Source organism: Balaenoptera musculus, chromosome 8 (genome assembly GCF_009873245.2).
Source record: "Balaenoptera musculus isolate JJ_BM4_2016_0621 chromosome 8, mBalMus1.pri.v3, whole genome shotgun sequence".
NCBI lineage: Eukaryota > Metazoa > Chordata > Mammalia > Artiodactyla > Balaenopteridae > Balaenoptera > Balaenoptera musculus.
Window position 1 is genome coordinate 63,982,865 of NC_045792.1, and position 18,758 is coordinate 64,001,622.

General features: G+C 41.3%; 1 protein-coding gene across 1 annotated transcript in view; it reads right to left on the minus strand.

The window, feature by feature from the left end:
• RNF141 (ring finger protein 141) overlaps positions 1 to 15,269 on the minus strand; it is a 61,326-nt gene extending 46,057 nt beyond the window's left edge. The window contains 2 exon segments of the mRNA XM_036861315.1: positions 1,489 to 1,953; positions 15,235 to 15,269. Of these exon segments, the coding sequence (XP_036717210.1) occupies positions 1,489 to 1,953; positions 15,235 to 15,269 (500 nt within the window).
• Between the last annotated feature and the right edge of the window lie 3,489 nt (positions 15,270 to 18,758).

Below are 18,758 nucleotides of genomic sequence, written 5' to 3' on the forward strand. Positions count from 1 at the left end.
AACCTTCAGGAAAATTTAAACCATATCCATTCATAAAAGGATTAAAGCAAAGATGAAAAGCCTGGAAATACAAGATGACTAGCTCACAAATACTGTAGTATTTAGAAAACCTCTCTGAGACCTCCATGAAATTTTGTATCAACTTCTTTACTTACCGAAGAGATATTTATAGTTGAAATAATCATCAACTATTTTCACTGTTAAGTCCGTTTTAGCATCAGTAAAAAAACTAAGTACTAAAAACTAGGTCCCTATTTTATTACTCATTGTTTACTCAAACTCTAGATCTGTAAACAGATTATCAGCTGTCCTGCAAGACAAGAAAGTAACAGCAGTTATTACAGACCATATTGAAACTATCAGACTAGTCAGAGCCACTATAGAGTCTAGAATGCCTGTTCTGGGCTCAAAGACCTTAATCAGACGAAAATTTTATGCAAAGAAAAACTACAAAAGGATAGTACTTGGAGACTGAAAACATGGGTTTCTGATATCACCAGGGTGTTTACTAAATACATTTCATATCTGGAAAAATGCACTAACTAGATTTGTAAGAATTCTCTCTGGACATTCTCTGCCTTTTGGGGAAGAGAAAGGGAAAGGAAGTGTGCCAAGTGCTTAAATGTGAACTAAGAAGGATCAGACAACACACACCAAATATAAAACTCACTTTTATCAAATGACAAAGAACACATTTTGGAAACACACAACCATATCCTGGAGGGAAATATTTAGAAACTGCAGCCAGGCAGCATCAGAGGAAAGGAGAAATATTCATACTATTTTTGAGTTCTGAATTCAGAAAGCATCACTTCTTAGACGGCTTTCCAATATAGAGGCGACTAATTTAGGATCGTTGGTCCGGGTCACCTCACGTTCCAGATGAAATTCAGAACGGATGGAGCTCATATTATAGCAGGAAGAATGGGCGCGCGGGGTGGGGGGAGGTGGAAAAGAATCACTTCATGCATAAGATCTAAGAGTTGTAAGCCATAGGAAGTGTCACGGCCGCTTTAGAAATACGCCAGAGATGAGAACTGCATCACCTGGCACGGTGAAATAGGACAGGGTCAGAACACGGACGTACACTGCAATTTTAAAGGGGCTGGGGATAAATTTGAACAATAATAGTAAACTCACATTCTGTAACACGATAAAAACAACAAAGAAATCATTTCAAAAGCGACACAGAAAGTTTCCTTTCCAAGAATGAATACTACAATTAGTAGCCAGAAAACTTCTGGTCTCTGCCGGGTCTCACGGTGGCTTTCGACAAGGCCAGGCCTTTGGCAAGGGGAGCAGCCTAAGCTAATTTAGAACGGGAGGACGGGTTAAGTAGACGGACTTGGCCATTTCTGAGCCATCACCCAGGCAAGGGTTTCTAACTGGGGTGTCCCGGGCGGCGGGCGCGCACAGGTTTCTAGCCTCACTCGCGCGTTAACTCAACACACCCACCACCCTTCCGCCACCGCCCCGCCTCAAGCGCACCTGCACCCGGAACCAACAGCTACGTCCGCTGGCCGACTGACTGCGCCGGCGGCAACATTCAAAAGCGGATCCGCGCTCGAGGAGGAAAAGCTGTCTCCTGATCCCCCAGAACCACTCCCCCCCGCAAAACGGGACAAGCCACTTCCACGCTCTGTCACTGGAAACCACTGGCTTAGAGACAGTGCGACCACGGAAGGGCCTCCCAAGCCAGCTCCACACCCTAAGCCGAGGCCTAGAAACGGCGGCGGCGGGTCGGGGCTTGTCTCCCCACGGAAGCCCGGCGCGGCAGTCGAGGCCTGGCCGGCGTTTCTCCTCCCTGTCCGAGGGCTGTGGAGCAGCGGGCAGGGGAAGCGGCGACAGACCAACGCTACGGAGCTCACCCCAGGTTCAAGGCATCGCGCTTCCGGCAGCAGCGGCGCCGCCTCAGCCAGCCTCTCAGACCCGCAGGCGGCGGCGGCGGCGGCTCTAACCGCCGCCCGGTCGCACCTCAGTGACGTACAGGGCGTGCCCCCTCCCCCCGCCCCAGCGCGTTGCTTAGAGACGGTGCCCAACCTTCCTCCCCAGAGCTTCGGCTAGCTGGCTCAGCTTCTCCTGAGGACCTGCGAGGCCCCGGCCCCGGAGGCCATCCGATAGGGAAGTGTGGCGGCGGAGGCCAAGGAGGGGGCCGTGCCCTAGTGGCGGCGGAAGAGGCCTCGCCTGGCAGGCTCCTCGAGGCTAAGGCTGCGTGGGGCCGCAGTGGGTGCGGCCTGGCGGGTGCCGGCTCTCCTGGCCCCATCCCCTGATCGAGAGCCCAGCGGGTGGCAAAGGCACTGCGAGCCCCGGTTTGGTCAAGGGTTGGATTCCAAGCCACTACTTATTAGGCCTTCAACTTCCCACTGGTTATAGCTACACAAAGATCATCTCATTTCTTTATCATGAAGGGGGCCCATTATGCTCACTTATTAAGAAGCATAAAAGGGAATATATAGAAAGTAACCAGCACAGGGTCCAAAATGGTAAGCCCTAGTAAATGGCAACTATTATTATTATGAGCACATGTTGGCGAGATCATGGCTTTTCAGAACGTCCGTAGTGGATAATTGCTGTATATTAAGCATCTGTTGTGTGCCAAATACTATACTAGGCACTTTATAGGCATTGCTCTTGTTTAAATAGTTGGCTTCAAGTTGCACAGCCAATAAACAGCAGAGCAAGGGTTTAGACCCAGGTATGACTCTCACTATCGCCTTTAGGCTTAGCAGCTAAATTAAACTATTTATGCTTGGGCATGTTGCCACACTCATCCTTCCGCAGTCATTTGTAGATTTACCTTGCAAGAACTAATCTTGCCCTCTAATAATAGATAATATTTGTTGACAATTTACTATGTGCCAAGCCCTGTTCTGAGTACTTTGAAGGTATTAATTCATTTAATCCGCACAGCAGTCCTATGAGGTAGGTATTATTAATACTCTCATTTTACAGTTGAAGAAACAGGCTTAAGAAAGTCAAGTTTTCCAAGGTCAACCAATCAGTAAGGAGCAGAGGCAGATTCAAACCCAAGCTGACTGAACCCCTGAGCCTGTGCTTTTTTTAAAAAATATATTTTTAATTTATTTATTTTATTTTGGCTGCATTGGGTCTTCGTTGCTGCGCATGGGCTTTCTCTAGTTGCAGTGAGCGGGGGCTACTCTTCATTGCAGCATGCAAGCTTCTCATTGCCATGGCTTCATTTGTTGTGGAGCACGGGCTCTAGGCACGTGGGCTTCAGTAGTTGTGGCATACAGGCCTCAGTAGTTGTTGGCTCGGGGCTCTAGAGCGCAGGCTCAGTAGTTGTGGCACACAGGTTTAGTTGCTCTGCGGCATGTGGGATCTTCCCAGACCAGGCTCGAACCCATGTCTGCTGAATTGGCAGGGGGATTCTTAACCGCTGTGCCACAGGGAAGACCTGAGCCTGTGCTTTTTAACTCTTGTTCTAAACTGCCTCAGTAAGGTGGTGAGGCTTCATTAGGGCCAGATCCATGTGTCTGTGTATCCCTTAAAAAAATTTTTTTATTGAAGTGTAGTTGATTTACAGTGTTGTATTATGTGTACTCCTTTTATATACCTTATGGAGAGTGTACTGAGGATTGTCTCCCTGACAACCAGCACAAAGCCTGGCATGCAGTAATTGTTCAACATTTGAACATTTGATGAATATTTGAATGTGGTAAAAACTAACAGCCTAATAATGAACCATACATAATGATTTTTAAAAATCTAATTAAATTCAACAAAGTCCTATAGTTGAGCCTAATCTGGGCCAGGAGTCGAGGACTATTTCTGAAAAATTGCTTTCAGTTAAATGTGGTGTTGGAGGTTCTAGTCAGTGCAATAAAACCAGACAAAGAGGGCTTCCCTGGTGGCGCAGTGGTTGAGAATCTGCCTGCCAAGGCCGGGGACACGGGTTCGAGCCCTCGTCTGGGAAGATCCCACATGCCGCGGAGCGACTCGGCCCGTGAGCCACAACTACTGGCCCTGCGCGTTCTGGAGCCTGTGCTCCGCAACAAGAGAGGCCGCAATAGTGAGAGGCCCGCGCACCGCGATGAAGAGTGGCCCCCCACTCGCCGCAACTAGAGAAAGCCCTTGCACAGAAACGAAGACCCAACACAGCCATAAATAAATAAATAAATAAAATTAAAAAAAAAAAAACAGACAAAGAAGTTTTTAAAAAGGCATTACGTTGGAAAGAAAGAAAGAACACTGTATTTGCAGACAAAAATACTTTAGAATACTACAAAAAAATCTACTAGAACTAGAAGTGAGTTTCGAAGGATACCAAGTCAGTATATAAAAATCAGTTTATTTCTCTATAGTAACAATGAAAAATTAGACTTGGAATGTTTTTAAATACCATTTAGCAGCAAAAAAACCCCAAAACAAACACACACATACACAAACTTAGGGATACATTGGACCAAAATGTGAAAGACATATAAATTGAAAACTCTGAAATATTGTGAGAGAAATTAATGATCTAAATACAGAGATATATCATGTTCATGGATCAGAAGATTCAATCGTTTTAAAATGTCATTTTTCTCTGAATTGATCTATAGACTTAGGGCAAGTCCAATAAAAATCACAGCAGGTTCATTTTGTGGGAATTACAAAGCTGATTCTAAAATTTCTATGAAAATGCTACCTAGAGTAGCCAAAACTTTGATCAAGAAAAACAAAGTTGAGGGACTTAGACTACCTGACTTCAAGACTTTATAAGAGACACAGTAATTAACACAGTGTGTTACTGGTGTAAAGACAGGCAAATAGAGCAATGTAACAGAATAGAGTGCAGAGACAGACCTACACAAATATGGTCAATTGATTTTCAAGAAATATGCAAAGCAGTTCAATGGGGAAGGATAATCTTTTCAACAAATGATGCTGGAACAACTGGATAGCATATGCTAAAAATAAAAATAAAGAAAAGAATCTTGATCCTGTCCTCATATCATATGCAAAAATTAACTAAAAATGGATCATAAATCTAAATTTAAGTGCTAAAATTATAAACCTTATAGAAGAGAACATAGGAGAAAAATCTTAGTCACCTTGGATTTGGCAAAGATTAAGAAAACGGCACAAAAAGCACAATCCATAAAAGGAAAAAAATTACATGTGATAAATTTCACTTCCTCAAAATTAAAACTTCTGCTTTTCAAAACACACTTTAGAAAACAAAAAGGTGAGGCCCAGACTGGGAGAAAGTACTTGCAAAACGTATATTTGACAAAGGACTTCTAACTAGAATATATAAAGAAATATTACAATTCAATAAGAAGACAACCAATTTTTTTAAGTGGACAAAAAATTTAAATAAGCACTTCACCAAAGAAAATATATGGATGACAACATAAGCACACGAAAAGATGCTCAACATCATTATCATTAGGGAAATGCAAATTAGAAGTACAATGAGGTATCACTGCACACCCTAGTTATTAGAATGGCTAAAATTAAAAAGACTGATCATATAAAGTGTTGACAAGGATGTGGAACAACTGGAATTCTTATATACTGCATGTTGGGAATGTAAAATGATACAACTTTTTTGGGAAAAAGTTTGACCATTTTTAAAAGAGCTACATACACCTACCATATGATCCAGCCATTCCACTCCTAGGTATTTACCCACAAAGACTTATACATGAATTCATAGCAGAATTATTTGTAATAGGCCCAAACTGGAAACAACCCAAATGTCCATCAACAGGTGAACGGAAAACACACTGTGGTTTATCCACACAATGGCATACTCGTCAGGAATAACAAGCAATGAGCAGCTGATATACTCAACAACATGGATGAATCTCAAAGTAATTATTCTGAGTGAAAGAAACCAGACTAAAAAACAATTCATGCTGTGTGATTCCATTGATATAAAATTCTAGGTAATCCAAACTATAGTGACACAAAGGTCAGTGGCTACTTGGGCTGGGGGATGAAAAGGTGCCAGGGTAGAGATGAGTGGGAGGGTGGTATTACTTAGGGGCAGGAGGAAACTTTTTGGGGTGATAGATATGTTCATTTTCTTAATTATAGTGATAGTTTCATAGGTGTATACCTGTGTCAAAACTTCTCAAATTGTACACTTCTATCATGTGCAGTTTATTAGATGCCAATTATACCTTAATGATATTGGGGAAAAAGATATATCTATTAAAATTTTAAGAGGCTTTATATTTCAGCCTGATCTGAGCCTGGGAATCAGGAAAATCACTCTGCAAATTGCCTTCAATTTTATAAACTGGGGGGACTTCCCTTGGTGGTGCAGTGGTTAAGAATCCACCTCCCAATGCAGGCGGCATGGGTTTGATCCCTGGTCAGGGAACTAGATCCCACACTCATGCCACAACTAAGTAGCCCCCGAGCCGCAACTAAGGAGCCTATCAGCCTCAACTAAGGAGCACGTGTGCCACAACTAAGGAGCCCACAAGCCACAACTAAGGAGCCCGCGAGCCGCAACTAAGGAGCCTGCCTGCTGCAACTAAGACCTAGTGCAACTGAAAATAAAATTTTTTTTTTATTTAATTTTATTAAAAAAAATTTTTTTTTCTTTTTGGCTGCGTTGGGTCTTCATTGCTGTGCGTGGGCTTTCTCTAGTTGTGGCAAGTGGGGGCTACTCTTCATTGTGGTGCACAGGCTTCTCATTGCAGTGGCTTCTCTTGTTGTGGAGCACGGGCTCTAGGAGCGTGGCCTTCAGTAGTTGGAGCACACGGGCTCAGTAGTTGCGGCACGTGGACCCTAGAGCTCGTGGGCTTCAGTAGTTGTGGTGCGCAGGCTCAGTTGTTGTGGCTTGCAGGCTCAGTTGTTGTGGCTTGCAGGCTCTAGAGTGCAAACTCAGTAGTTGTTGCGCACGGGCTTAGTTGCTCTGTGGCATGTGGGACCTTCCCACACCAGGGATCAAACCCGGATCAGGGATCGTCCCTGCACTGGCAGGTGGATTCTTAACCACTGTGCAACCAGGGAAGTCCAAAAAAAGAAAAATGTTGTAAAACAGAGTACTCTTATATACCTCATGGAGAGTATAGTGAGGATTAGACTATAGGCAAAACTACAAGACTAAAATATTTAAAAATTAGTGTTAAATTAGTGTTATTATTGACATCTCTAGATAGTTCTTTCTTATCACTACAGCTTTTTTCTTAACTTTGCACAAGCATAATGAATTAGCTAGAATGTAAAACAATAGGACAGTCATAAGGATTATCTTAAAAACCATAATAGAAGAGGTTAGAATTCTCTCTGGAATAGGACTTATGAAGTTGTTTTGTAGCAAGATAAGGAAGCCTTTATTTTTCTTTCATATATAGAAAAAGTGTAGGAAAAATGTTTGTAGGAAACCATAAATATAAATATTAACAGTTATGGGGGGAGGGATAAATTAGGAGTTTGGGATTAACAGATACACACTACTATATATAAAATAGATAAACGTCCAACTGTATTCAATATCTTGTCATAACCTATAGTGGAAAAGAATCTGAATATATATATCACTGAATCACTATGCTGTACACCTGAAACTAACACAACCTTGTAAATCAACTATAATTTTAAGAAAAACTTTAAAGAAGAGTTATGGGAGAAGAAACCTCTAAGAGAATCCTTTTATAAGAAGGATCCTTTTATAATGAATCTTGCAATTTGTAATGTGTATTCAGATTGTCATAGTTTATATAGGTATTTTCCAGTTAAAACACAGACGCTTCAATAAAATTGTAGTAAACACAGTCCTGTAGTGAAGACAGGAAGATTTGAGAGACTTTTGAAATACTTTTCTAGGAAAGTATGTCCAATGTCTCCTGCTTTTCGTAAGGTCACTAAACATCTGTGACAGGACTGTGGGAATATATGAGGAAGGCTTTCAGTGGCTATGGATTGTAAACATTTTTAACTTCCTGTATGTAATTCATAAAATCATAAAGTCAAAAGAACTGTCTAATAGATCATCTGGTCCAACATTTTTCTTTTATAGATGAGGAAACTGAGATCCAAAGGTGGGAAATGATTCAACTAAGGACTACAGAGCAAGTTAACTAAGCTGGGTTAGAATCCAGATTTTCTGGCCACTAGTCTAGTGCTTTTCCCTCACAATGTACTGCTTTCGCTCTAATTACTGCTTTTAATTATATCAGTGTAGAATACGGAGGAACAACAAGTCACCTACAGTTGAGATGAAAGCATCATCTTCCAGGATGCTGCACTTTGAGGTTTTTACATCTGATTGATCCCTCCTCTCAGGCTGCTGCTTCTCAAGCTCTGGCCTCAGCCCTCTGCCTTTATTTTTTAAACATTTGGAGAGCTCATGCACTCCTAGCTTCAATTATCACCTGTATACAGATGATTCCCAAATCAACATTGCCAATTGTTAACTTTCATTGGTGTATCAATCCTGTACTTCCCTAATTACATAGGGTATCTCCCATAGGAATGAATACCACAGTAATGGCACCTGAACCCAACAATTTCTATATCAAAGTGGCCTCAATATTCCTTCTGGTCTCCGAGGCTCAATCATAAAAAGAGATTTCTTTCTGTCTCCTAAAGCATTCTGTCATGGTATCCTGTATATTCTTTAAAATTTCTTCTCATTTTTTTCATCCTTTTTTTTTTTGAGTTCTTAGTGTTCTATATATATTATCTCCTGTAAGCCTCACAATGGTCCTAAAAGACAGATTTTAAAGCTACTAAGATCATCTCAATTTTACAGAAGAGAAAAGAGTCCTAGAGAGGTGAAATAACTTGCCCAATTTTATGTAGTGCATACATGGCAGAGCAGGGATTCAAACCCACTGTGTGATTTCAGAACCTCATGTTTTAGCTACTGTATTTTACTATTGGGTTTAACCCATTCTTGTTTATTCCTATCATCTCAGTCTAAGTTCCATGTTAGATCCACATCCACAGATAGATTAGTATGCCTTAGCCAATCAACCTATCCTGAAACATATTTATTCAGTCTATCTTGTATCTTGCTGCCAGACCAAGCAACTTAAAGTATTATCTTTTAAGTCTACACCATTAAGGTGCTGGTACTCAATATTAAGCCAGAGCAGGTCAACAAAATGGGCCTTAGTGTTTGGGAACTGTTTTAAATGGATGAATTTACCACCCCATTGCCCCAAAGATCTATCTGGATCTTGGGGAGAGTCAGCTCTGTATACTATCTACCCCCAGCGTTACCCTGTCAATCCAAGCCACCTCCGAGCACCCTCCGCAACAATCCTTCATCACGATGTTCTGTGATCACTGATCTTAACACAACTCTTCACGGCCCACCTACTTTTGTCATAACTCATCCCTCACCTTAAGTAAGCTTCTTCTCTGCCTCAGCCATCTCAGTTTGACCCTAGGAATTCCCGTTTTCCTGCCAACAACTCCTCTGCCATTTTCTGCTTTTTCTGTGAACACTTTCTACCTTACTGAAGCCAGAGGAATCCACTTCCCTGACAACCTTTTTTGGCTAAGGGACAAGTTAACATTCTCTCCCCTAGCTGTCAGATCCTTTCACAGCAATGTTTTACTTCCAGCAATTAGCCGTCTCTGTTCCTTTAAGCTCTTCCCTCTGGAAGTCTGTTTTTTCCTAAACCAGCTGGGCCTAATAATACTACAGATGAAAGAAGTCATGTTTCTCCTTGTGCAAATGTGAGCCTCAAACCTTACCATTATAACATAGAGTCCAAGGAAGGATCAATCCAATGCATACAGACCTGGTGGGGGGAAATGAATGGAGGAAGTTCAAGAACAACATAGAGATTACTTGCTCCAATCCTGGAAGCTCTTCACCTTGGTTTTTTTGGGTCCTTGTTGTCAGAGAGACAGACTAACGGGAAATGACAAAGTCTATCCCAGGAGAGCAAAACCCAGGTCAGTTTATCACTCTGCTACGTGGAAAAACAAGGACCAGAAGCAGCTGGTCCATAATTACATTTCCCAGATTATGTAAAAAAAGTCTTTTTACAGATAGTAAATTTGTACTAATTTGTTTTGGATTAGGATCCAAACAATCCTTCCTCACTATGTCCTGTGATCACTGATCTCAGCGTAGCCCTTTATGGCCTCTCATTGCATTTGATCGTTAAATTTTAAGGTTTTTAAAATTTAGAACAGTCTGTCTCTCCTGCTTTTTTCATACTATCAACTTGTTACAAAAACTGGGTGTGTTGGGGTTCAACTGGAGAAACAGAGCAAGTAGGAAGTATATAAACTAAGAAGTTTATTGCAAGGAATTGATTAGCGGTCGGGGCTATTGGGCTTAGCTGGAAATCCATAGCGCAAGCTGTCAGGAAGGGCAGGCTGGAGCTCTTGGGCGTGAGTGGAAACCACCACACTCAGAATTTCTTCTTCCGGGAAGCCTCAGTTTTGCTCTTAAATTCTTTCAGCTGATTGAATCAGACCTACCCAGATTATCTAGGATAATCTCCCTTACCTAAAGTCAACTGATTACAGACTTTAATTATATTTACAAAATACCTTCATAGCAACACTTAGTGAGTGTTGATGAATACTAGGGATAAGGTTTAGCTACCTAAAGCATAAGGACTATCACTCTGGGTCAGTGGTGTATAGACTCTCCCTACATTCTGGATTTATCTGTTTTCTTCCATTTACCTTGTTCCCTTTTCTCTGCCATATTTCCCATATATGCAGTTTGGCTTAGAGGCTTGATTGTTTCATGTTCCAAACTGTTTGGCAGGAATACTTTCATAGGTTGTACTGTGTGCTTCATGCTGCATCACATCAGGAGGCCCACGATATCTGCTTTATTAAGACTGATCACTGGGGTTTCCCATCAACATTTCATCTAATGCCTTTATCCATTATGGTGGTAGTCTGAATCCATTTTATTAGGGATTACAAAAACTAGGGTGGGATTTTCTAATTATCAGAACTTTAGCAACATCACTTCTGTAAAAAACTTTTCCTTACGAACCAAGGCTATTTGGTTACACTGAAATACTTCCATACAGGAAAGACAGGAGAAATACCAAATTCTTCCTCTTAAGGAGTTGGTACCTAGTTACTTGCAATTGTGTCCAATGTGTGGAATTTTAACTTTTTTAGTATAATTATGAATTCATGGGTTTTATATATTTGATCAATTGCACTTATTATTACTTTTGGTATTTATATTGTCCCATATTTAGCCAATGGTAGTCACAGTATATGGTCTTTTTGACAAGACTTTTATAGCTTGCTTGCATTCTGGTCCCTGGCTTATCTTCTATATTTCCTGCTCCAGATCTGGAACTACCATTCCTCCAAGGAATTCTGGATCCTTTTACTGGGGAATGGTATGTAGAGGTCCAATCTGGTCGCTAGATAGATCCATAGCTATTGGATTGTCATTACTTCTAGTCCTTTTCAGTAGACAGAACTAGGGAAATTGAAAAGAAAATAACAATCTAGAGTTCATACTGATATTCCTAATTTAAATTTAATATTACAAGATTTTAAATCTTGATCAGTCTTTTCATGTACTAGTACTGCATTGTTTTAATTATAGGGGTTTTATAATATGTTTTAATATCTGGTTGGGATAACCTCCTCCTCTGTTGCTCTTTTTTTCCTCTATGGAGAGAACTCATCTGAAGGGAAAAGGAAGCCAGGCCATTATGAATGATTGCCTAATAAAGCCTTTGTCATGGGATGGAGAGTAGGCTGGAATGAGGTGATTTTAAGTAGATTTTATCCATGAACCAATTCCCATGGAATCAAGTCCATGTCATAGATTTATAGAGGGATGTTAATAAAAACTGCAACAGCTGTCTGCACTAAAAAGTCAGTATATTAGGTTATGGTAAGTACTGCTTTGGTCCACTTCAAATGGAGTTAATCACAAATGGAGAGAGAAGCACTAATCATCCACTTGTTTCACACTAGGGTTACTAGATAAAATACAGGATGCCCAGTTAAATTTGAATTTCAGGTATACAACAGATTTTTTGTGTGTGTAAGTATGTCCCAAATGTTACTTCACACAAATAACTGGGACTAAAATATTATTTATTGTTTACCAGAAATTCAAATTTAACTGGGCATCCTGGTGTTTGTTTTGCTAAATCCAGCAAGCCTATCCAGCACATTCCTTAGCTTTGGTACATCAGGGATTCCAGTGCATCAGCACTGGTGTCAGGCAACTGCAATAATAGCTGGTAGAGATGGCAGTGCCTGCAGAATTTTGTGGTGACTAGAGGAAAAAGCAGCAGTCTCTAGTAGACAAGGTGTCATCAAGAGAAGTAGCATTGCTGGTAGATGCCACGGAGGATATTACCAGGGAAGCAGCAGCAGAGTCTGGCAAAGTCAGCAGTGTCTTGTTGGTGTGGCAGTTCCCCGAGGAAATAGAAGCAGTACTCAGTAGAGACTGTGGTGCCTGGTAGATTTATTGATACCTAGAGGAAATAGTCATGGTGCTTGGTGGGAAAAGGAAGAAACAAGCAGAAGTGGCCAGAGTGCCTAATGGAAGATATGATAGCACTTACTGGAGTGGAATTAGACCAAGAGCAGTGGGAAAAAACTTAGTGCCAGGTGGAAGGTGACCATACTTGCTCGTGAACACATCTGAATTGCCTGCTTCTGGATAAACATGGAGGGTTACTTTTTTTTTTTTCAAGGAGTAGGATTCTGCTTCAACAGAGCCAGATAAATGCAGATTACATTGGTGCTTCCCAAGCCATCATTCTAGAAAAGGAGAATAAAGGAAGTATAGATAGTGTAACAAGGATAATGATCTCTGCCTCTACCCACACTTTATTTATATCAGCCAATAAACCCCAATGCAGGGCTCTCTGTGGAAGCTGCTTTGGGCATAGGGCTTAAAGCTGGAGGCCTAAATACTATCCAAAAATGGATGCAACGGGAGCCACAAGTCCACTTATCTAACCACATATATAGTGTGGAAGGGATGGATGAGGATGGCTACCGTGCCTCTAGAGACCAGGCCGTGCCAGGATCTGAAGCAGAAAGCCAACAGTTGAGTGCCATGAATAAGTCCTGAGCTTAAATGTAGAATAACTCCACTCACCAGTAAAATAAGGCCTACTAGAGGTCCTGGCCTTTATCAATCAGGTTAGCAGTGACTCTTCCCATGAGGGGTATTAAAAAGGGGACATACAGAGGTGGGAGCAAGGATGGGAATATTCTCTTGCTTCCGGTAAAGTTTGAAGTGTTCCCCAGCTCTGGTTGGCACCACATGACATTTCTCCCCATGCAGATGCAGGCTATCCAGCTTACTCACTGAAGTATCATTGTGTCATTTTCACTGAGCATCTTAGTGCTTTGATCTACCTGCACTGGGATTTCAGACAGAGGTCAAGATCTCCCACAGACAAAGCCATATTTCTGTCCACACTGGCATCAGGTTTGCCTCTTGCCTCTGCCTAGACACTAGTCAATACCCATGGTGAGTTCACATCATCTCTGATGTCTAACAGTGGCATATGCCTCATCCCACCCCCCTTTCCAGATTTATAACCCAAGCATAGTTTCCATGCTGGATCTTCAGATTTAGACATCTCCTCCCCATACCTCTACTAAATAGAAGTTCCTCTTGATAGTACACCTTTAATAGAATCTTTTAAGAAATCTACTAGTGGAGAAAACATGATGTGATTTTAAGGTATTTTGCTATGATACTGTAGCTTTATGCAGTTTTGTAACATCCAAGTCTTTGTTATTACTATTATTTACAATTTTAGCTTTTGATGAAATGGTAATCTTCATAGGTAAAAGAATATGCACAACATAGTATTCTATTAGGTCTTTTGATATTCATGGAGATTTTACTTTTAACTGATTTTGTCTTTTTTTTTTTTTTTTGATCACAGAAGAATGTCTTCAACTTACCTGAAGACAAAAACCCAAACAAAATAACAATAATGATTGGAGTAGTTAAAAAAAAAGTCTGGAAATGCCCCCAAATGGTCCTAATTTCTAGAAAATCTTAGAATTTAGTATGCAGAATTTCAGGTTGCCAAGAAAGCACCCTAGACTTCAAAGACTAAAGTAAAAGTCTAGAGACCGAGGAGCCAAATTTTGCCTATATTTATTGGTTTTGTGGTTGCTGAGGGAGCTCAACTTTCTTTAACTTGACCACAGTCCAAAACACTGCAGTTTCCTTGTTAAAATAAATATTAATATGAGATTACTCATAGAGGTGAGTCAATGGCCAACTCATAGAGTAAAGTTCAAGTACAATAGCCTTTATGTATTCTTCTGGCTTGTTCACAACTGCATTCTAAACCAAGAAAAAAGTCATCAGGAAGAACAATATTTGGATGGTCAGGAACAATTGGCCCTGTATTGAATGATCTTAACACTCAATACAGAGAGCTGGATAAAGGTATTGACTTGGAGCTCATGAAATCCGAACAAGTGTATGCATTCATTCATTCAGCATTTACTGAGAGCCAGCTATGTGTGTGTTAATACATACATACAGTACCCTCAGGTCCAGGCACAGAATACCTAAAACCCTTGTAATTTCCTAAGTGATAAAAGCACTAGGAACATCTTTTTTTTTTTTTTTTTTTTTTTTTATAAGTTTTTTTTTTTTTAATTTTTATTTATTTATTTATTTATTTATGGCTGTGTTGGGTCTTCGTTTCTGTGCGAGGGCTTTCTCTAGTTGCGGCAAGTGGGGGCCACTCTTCATCGCGGTGCGCGGGCCTCTCACTATCGCGGCCTCTCTTGTTGCGGAGCACAGGCTCCAGACGCGCAGGCTCAGTAATTGTGGCTCACGGGCCTAGTCGCTCTGCGGCATGTGGGATCTTCCCAGACCAGGGCTCGAACCCGTGTGCCCTGCATTGGCAGGCAGATTCTCAACCACTGCGCCACCAGGGAAGCCCTAGGAACATCTTTTGATCTAATATTTTGTTTTTGACCGTGGTTCCTGACACAGAGTTCCTAAATCCCTTGGAATTTTCTCCTGGATGATAGCCGTGTCTTTTGTTCTAATGAGGTGACTTTTGGTAGGCTTCTAGATGGTGGCTGGTCATCAGAAAGACTAAGTCATGATCAGAAGCTTGGAACTTTCAGCCACCACCCCATTCTCCAGAGGGGGACTGGAAATGGACTTAATGAGTGATCATGCCTATGTGACGAAGCCTCTATAAAAATCCTCAAAGTGCAGAGTTCAGAGAGCTTCTAGGTTGGTGACACCTGTAGGTGCTGGTAGCGTGGTGCATCTGGGGATGGCATAGAAGCTCTGTACCCCTTCCCACATACCTTGTCCTGTGCATCCCTTCCATCTGGATGTGCATCTGTATCCTTTATCACATCCCTTTAGATAAACTGGTAAACAGCAAACTGTTTTCCTGAGTTCCGTGAGCCATCCTAGTAAATTGATCACCTGAGCAAGGGGTCGTGGGAACCTCTGCTTTATAGCCAGTGGTTTAGAAGCATGGGTAACAACCTGGAATTTGATTGGTGTCTGAAGTAGGAGGGAGGGGCAGGCTCATAGAACTGAACCCTTAACCTGTGGCCTCTGACGCTATCTCCAGGTGGACTGCGTCAGAATTCTGTTAACTTGTAGGATACCCAGCTGGTGTCCCAGAGAAATGCTTGTTGTGGAGAAAACCCCACACATATCTGGTGTCAGAAGTGCTGTGAGTGTGGCAATAGTGTGAGAGTAAAGGAAAGACACACAGGAAGAAGACTGAGTTTTTCTAACACAAGTAACAGTAATACCATGTGGCATATGCTAACATAGATATACAAGTTGCAAAGAGAAGGAGAGAAGAATCATTAACGTCGTGGGGGGCAGCCTTCTAAAATGACTCCCAGTGATCCCCCACCTCCTGGTATTTATTCATTCCCTCGTATAATCCCCTCCTCTTAAGTGTGAGCTGGGCATAGTAGTTTGCTTATAATGAATAGAATATGGCAAAAGTAATAGGGTATAACTTCCAAGATTAGGTGTAAAAGATGATTTCCATCTTACTAGCACACTCTCTGACTCTTCAGCCTTGCTGGCTCTGATGAAGCAAGTTGCCATTCTGTGAGCTGCCCCAATAGCGAGTTCCACATGGGAAAGTACTGAGGGCAGCCTTTGGCCAATAGCAAACAAGGAACTAAATCCTGCCAACAACCATGTGAATGAACTCGAAAGTAATTCCTCCCATAGAAGAGCCTTGAGAATACAGCCCTGGCTGACACTTTGACTGCAGCTCTGTGAGAGCCCTGAAGCAGAGGGCCTGGCTGGCCACACCCAGATTCCTGACCCACAACAACTCCAGATAATAAGTGTTATTATAAGCCATTAAGGTTAGGGGTAATTTGTTATGCAGCAACAGATAACGAATACAATAAGGAAGAAAAGCAAAGGTCATTGAAACAGAAGGAACAGCACTTGCAAAGATGAGAGGGCATAACATTACATTCTGATTACATTCTGGAATGGCAAATATTCTTGTGTAGTTGCATCATGAAGTATCTTTGCAGGAATGACTGGAGATAAGATTTGAGATAAGGATTTGAGGCCAAATTGTAAAATGTGTTCAAGAATCATTTGTATTTGTCAGTGTTCCCTCGCAGCAAACAGAAACCTCTCCAACTATTTTAAACAGAAAAACCTTAACAAGGGGAATTAGGTATTTACAATATTGTTGGAAGGGCTTAGAAACTAAGTCTGAAAGCTACTACGACTGTAGTTGCCTCTCACCACCCATGAAGCTAGGCCAGCTTCTGGAACTTTGCCACAGAAAAGCCCAGTATCTCCACGATCATGCTTGCCTGTAGCAATAGCTGAAGTAGCGTAAAGCTGGTCTCTCCTTCCTTCTGCCGTCTAACTCCTGGATCATTGCATAGTACCAGAAAGTAAGGAAGTGCCCAATAAAAACACAATGATAGGGGTAGGTCAAAGGGACAAAGGAGCAAATGGAAAGAGCTCCCAATGGTCAAAGCTGGAGCAATTTGAGCAAAAAAAAAAAAGAAAAACTTACATAATGTTAGATTATACTAAAGTAGAAAATAAATATTTATGAGTCCACACTGATAGAAATAAGTGATTGAATATATTAATGGAGATTAATAAATCAATATCTTGTGCAAGAGAATGCCAAATAACTTATGTAGACATTCCACTTTCAAGGAGGCAGAACGTAACTCCCCTACTTAAGTATGGGCTATGCATTGTGACTTCTTTCCAAAGAGTACAGTGTGGAAAGAGGGAAAAAAGAGTGCTCCCAGCTGACTTCAGTATTATTAAAATGCTCTGAGCTCAAACCTGACCTTGCATGTAGACTATTATAGGGTAAACAGCAAAATTTTATTTATATTTAACTAGGAGATTGAACTGACAAATAATTGTTTTTCTTCCTGTTTGGAGACTTAAATGTTTTCTTTTTTAGTGTGTGAGTGACCCTCCTGTTCCTTAGGAAGAATTTATTTACTTGCATATTATTATTATTGTCTTTAGAAACCTGTTCTTCCCCAGAGCAACTGATTTTGCTTTGGACACTAGCTAAAGGTCTAGAGAAGGGCAATAACATGTAAAATTCTTTGGCTTGAAAGTCAATATGATTCAATTCTGTTCGAGCCAATGGACATTTAGAAACTCCCACTATATGCAAGCATGCGCTGGGTCTCAAGCCATCTGCTTTAATCCTGCTTTCTACCCTTGGAAATCAGCTTGTCTTTACTGGACCTGCATTGGCATGCTAATATCTGACAGTTGGCCTGGACTTTATAAAAAGCATGCAATTTTACAAGGGACTCCTTCCCAACACAGAGTACCTTTGTCCAAAGGAGTGGATCTATAATGTTTGAGCCAGAGAGACAGGCATAGAGAAGAGTAATTTCTGGGCAGGGAAATCCTTTGCACCACCTGCAAATATAATCACATGGCTGTCTACCTGCCTCGTTTGAAGACTGGCTTTGGTAGGCTGCATTGTACGTCTGACCTGGGATGGCCCCCCATATTCTTCCAATTTCTCTTTGTTCAATGGAGAGTAAAGAGAATTTGACTAGGAAGAAGGAAACTTCTAGAACAGGCTCTACTTCTAGCTGTCTGTGACACTGGGCTCCATTTTTTTTAGCTAAGAAAAGAGAGTTTAGAGGAGCTTATCTTGGGTCCTTCTGAGCCTTACATTTTCTCATCATATGAGCTGGATCAGGTAAGTCTTTGCTGAGGTTGGTGTCTGCCTCAGGGAGGGAGTAGTTCTCAAAGTTTTTTAGTGGTTCTCTTTTTCCCTTGTTATTGCAATGGATTTGAAGAAAAATTCCCTGAAGTTGGGACAAGAGTCCTGAGTTGTCTTTCTTATTTTGCCTCTGTGGTTTTTGGCAAGTGACCGATTTCAAGCTTGCATATTGGAATGGTTTACATCCCTACATTGTCATTTGCAAGGAAAGCCTGGTGTTGTAGGGAAAGGAGTGTGGGCTCTGTGGTCATTCTGACCTGGGATTGAATCCTACCTTTATCACTTAACTAGACATGTGGCCTCAGAAAAGTGACTTAACTCCTCTAAAAATCCAACTTTCTAATTAATAAAAAATGACAGTAATAATCCTTCTCAAGGAAGATGTGGCAGTTAAACAGAACAACACGTGAAAATGACTATCACTTAGTAGGTGCTCAATAAGTGATAGTTTCCTCCCTCCCTCCCCCCCTTCCTTCCTTCCTTCCTTTCTTATTTCCTTTTTTCCATAATGATGGAAGTTTTACATTTTTGTCAGTATTTTTGCAATTGACATTTGGTCTATCTAGAGATTATATGTGGCTAGGTAGGGTTTTTCTCTTTCCTCCTTTCTCC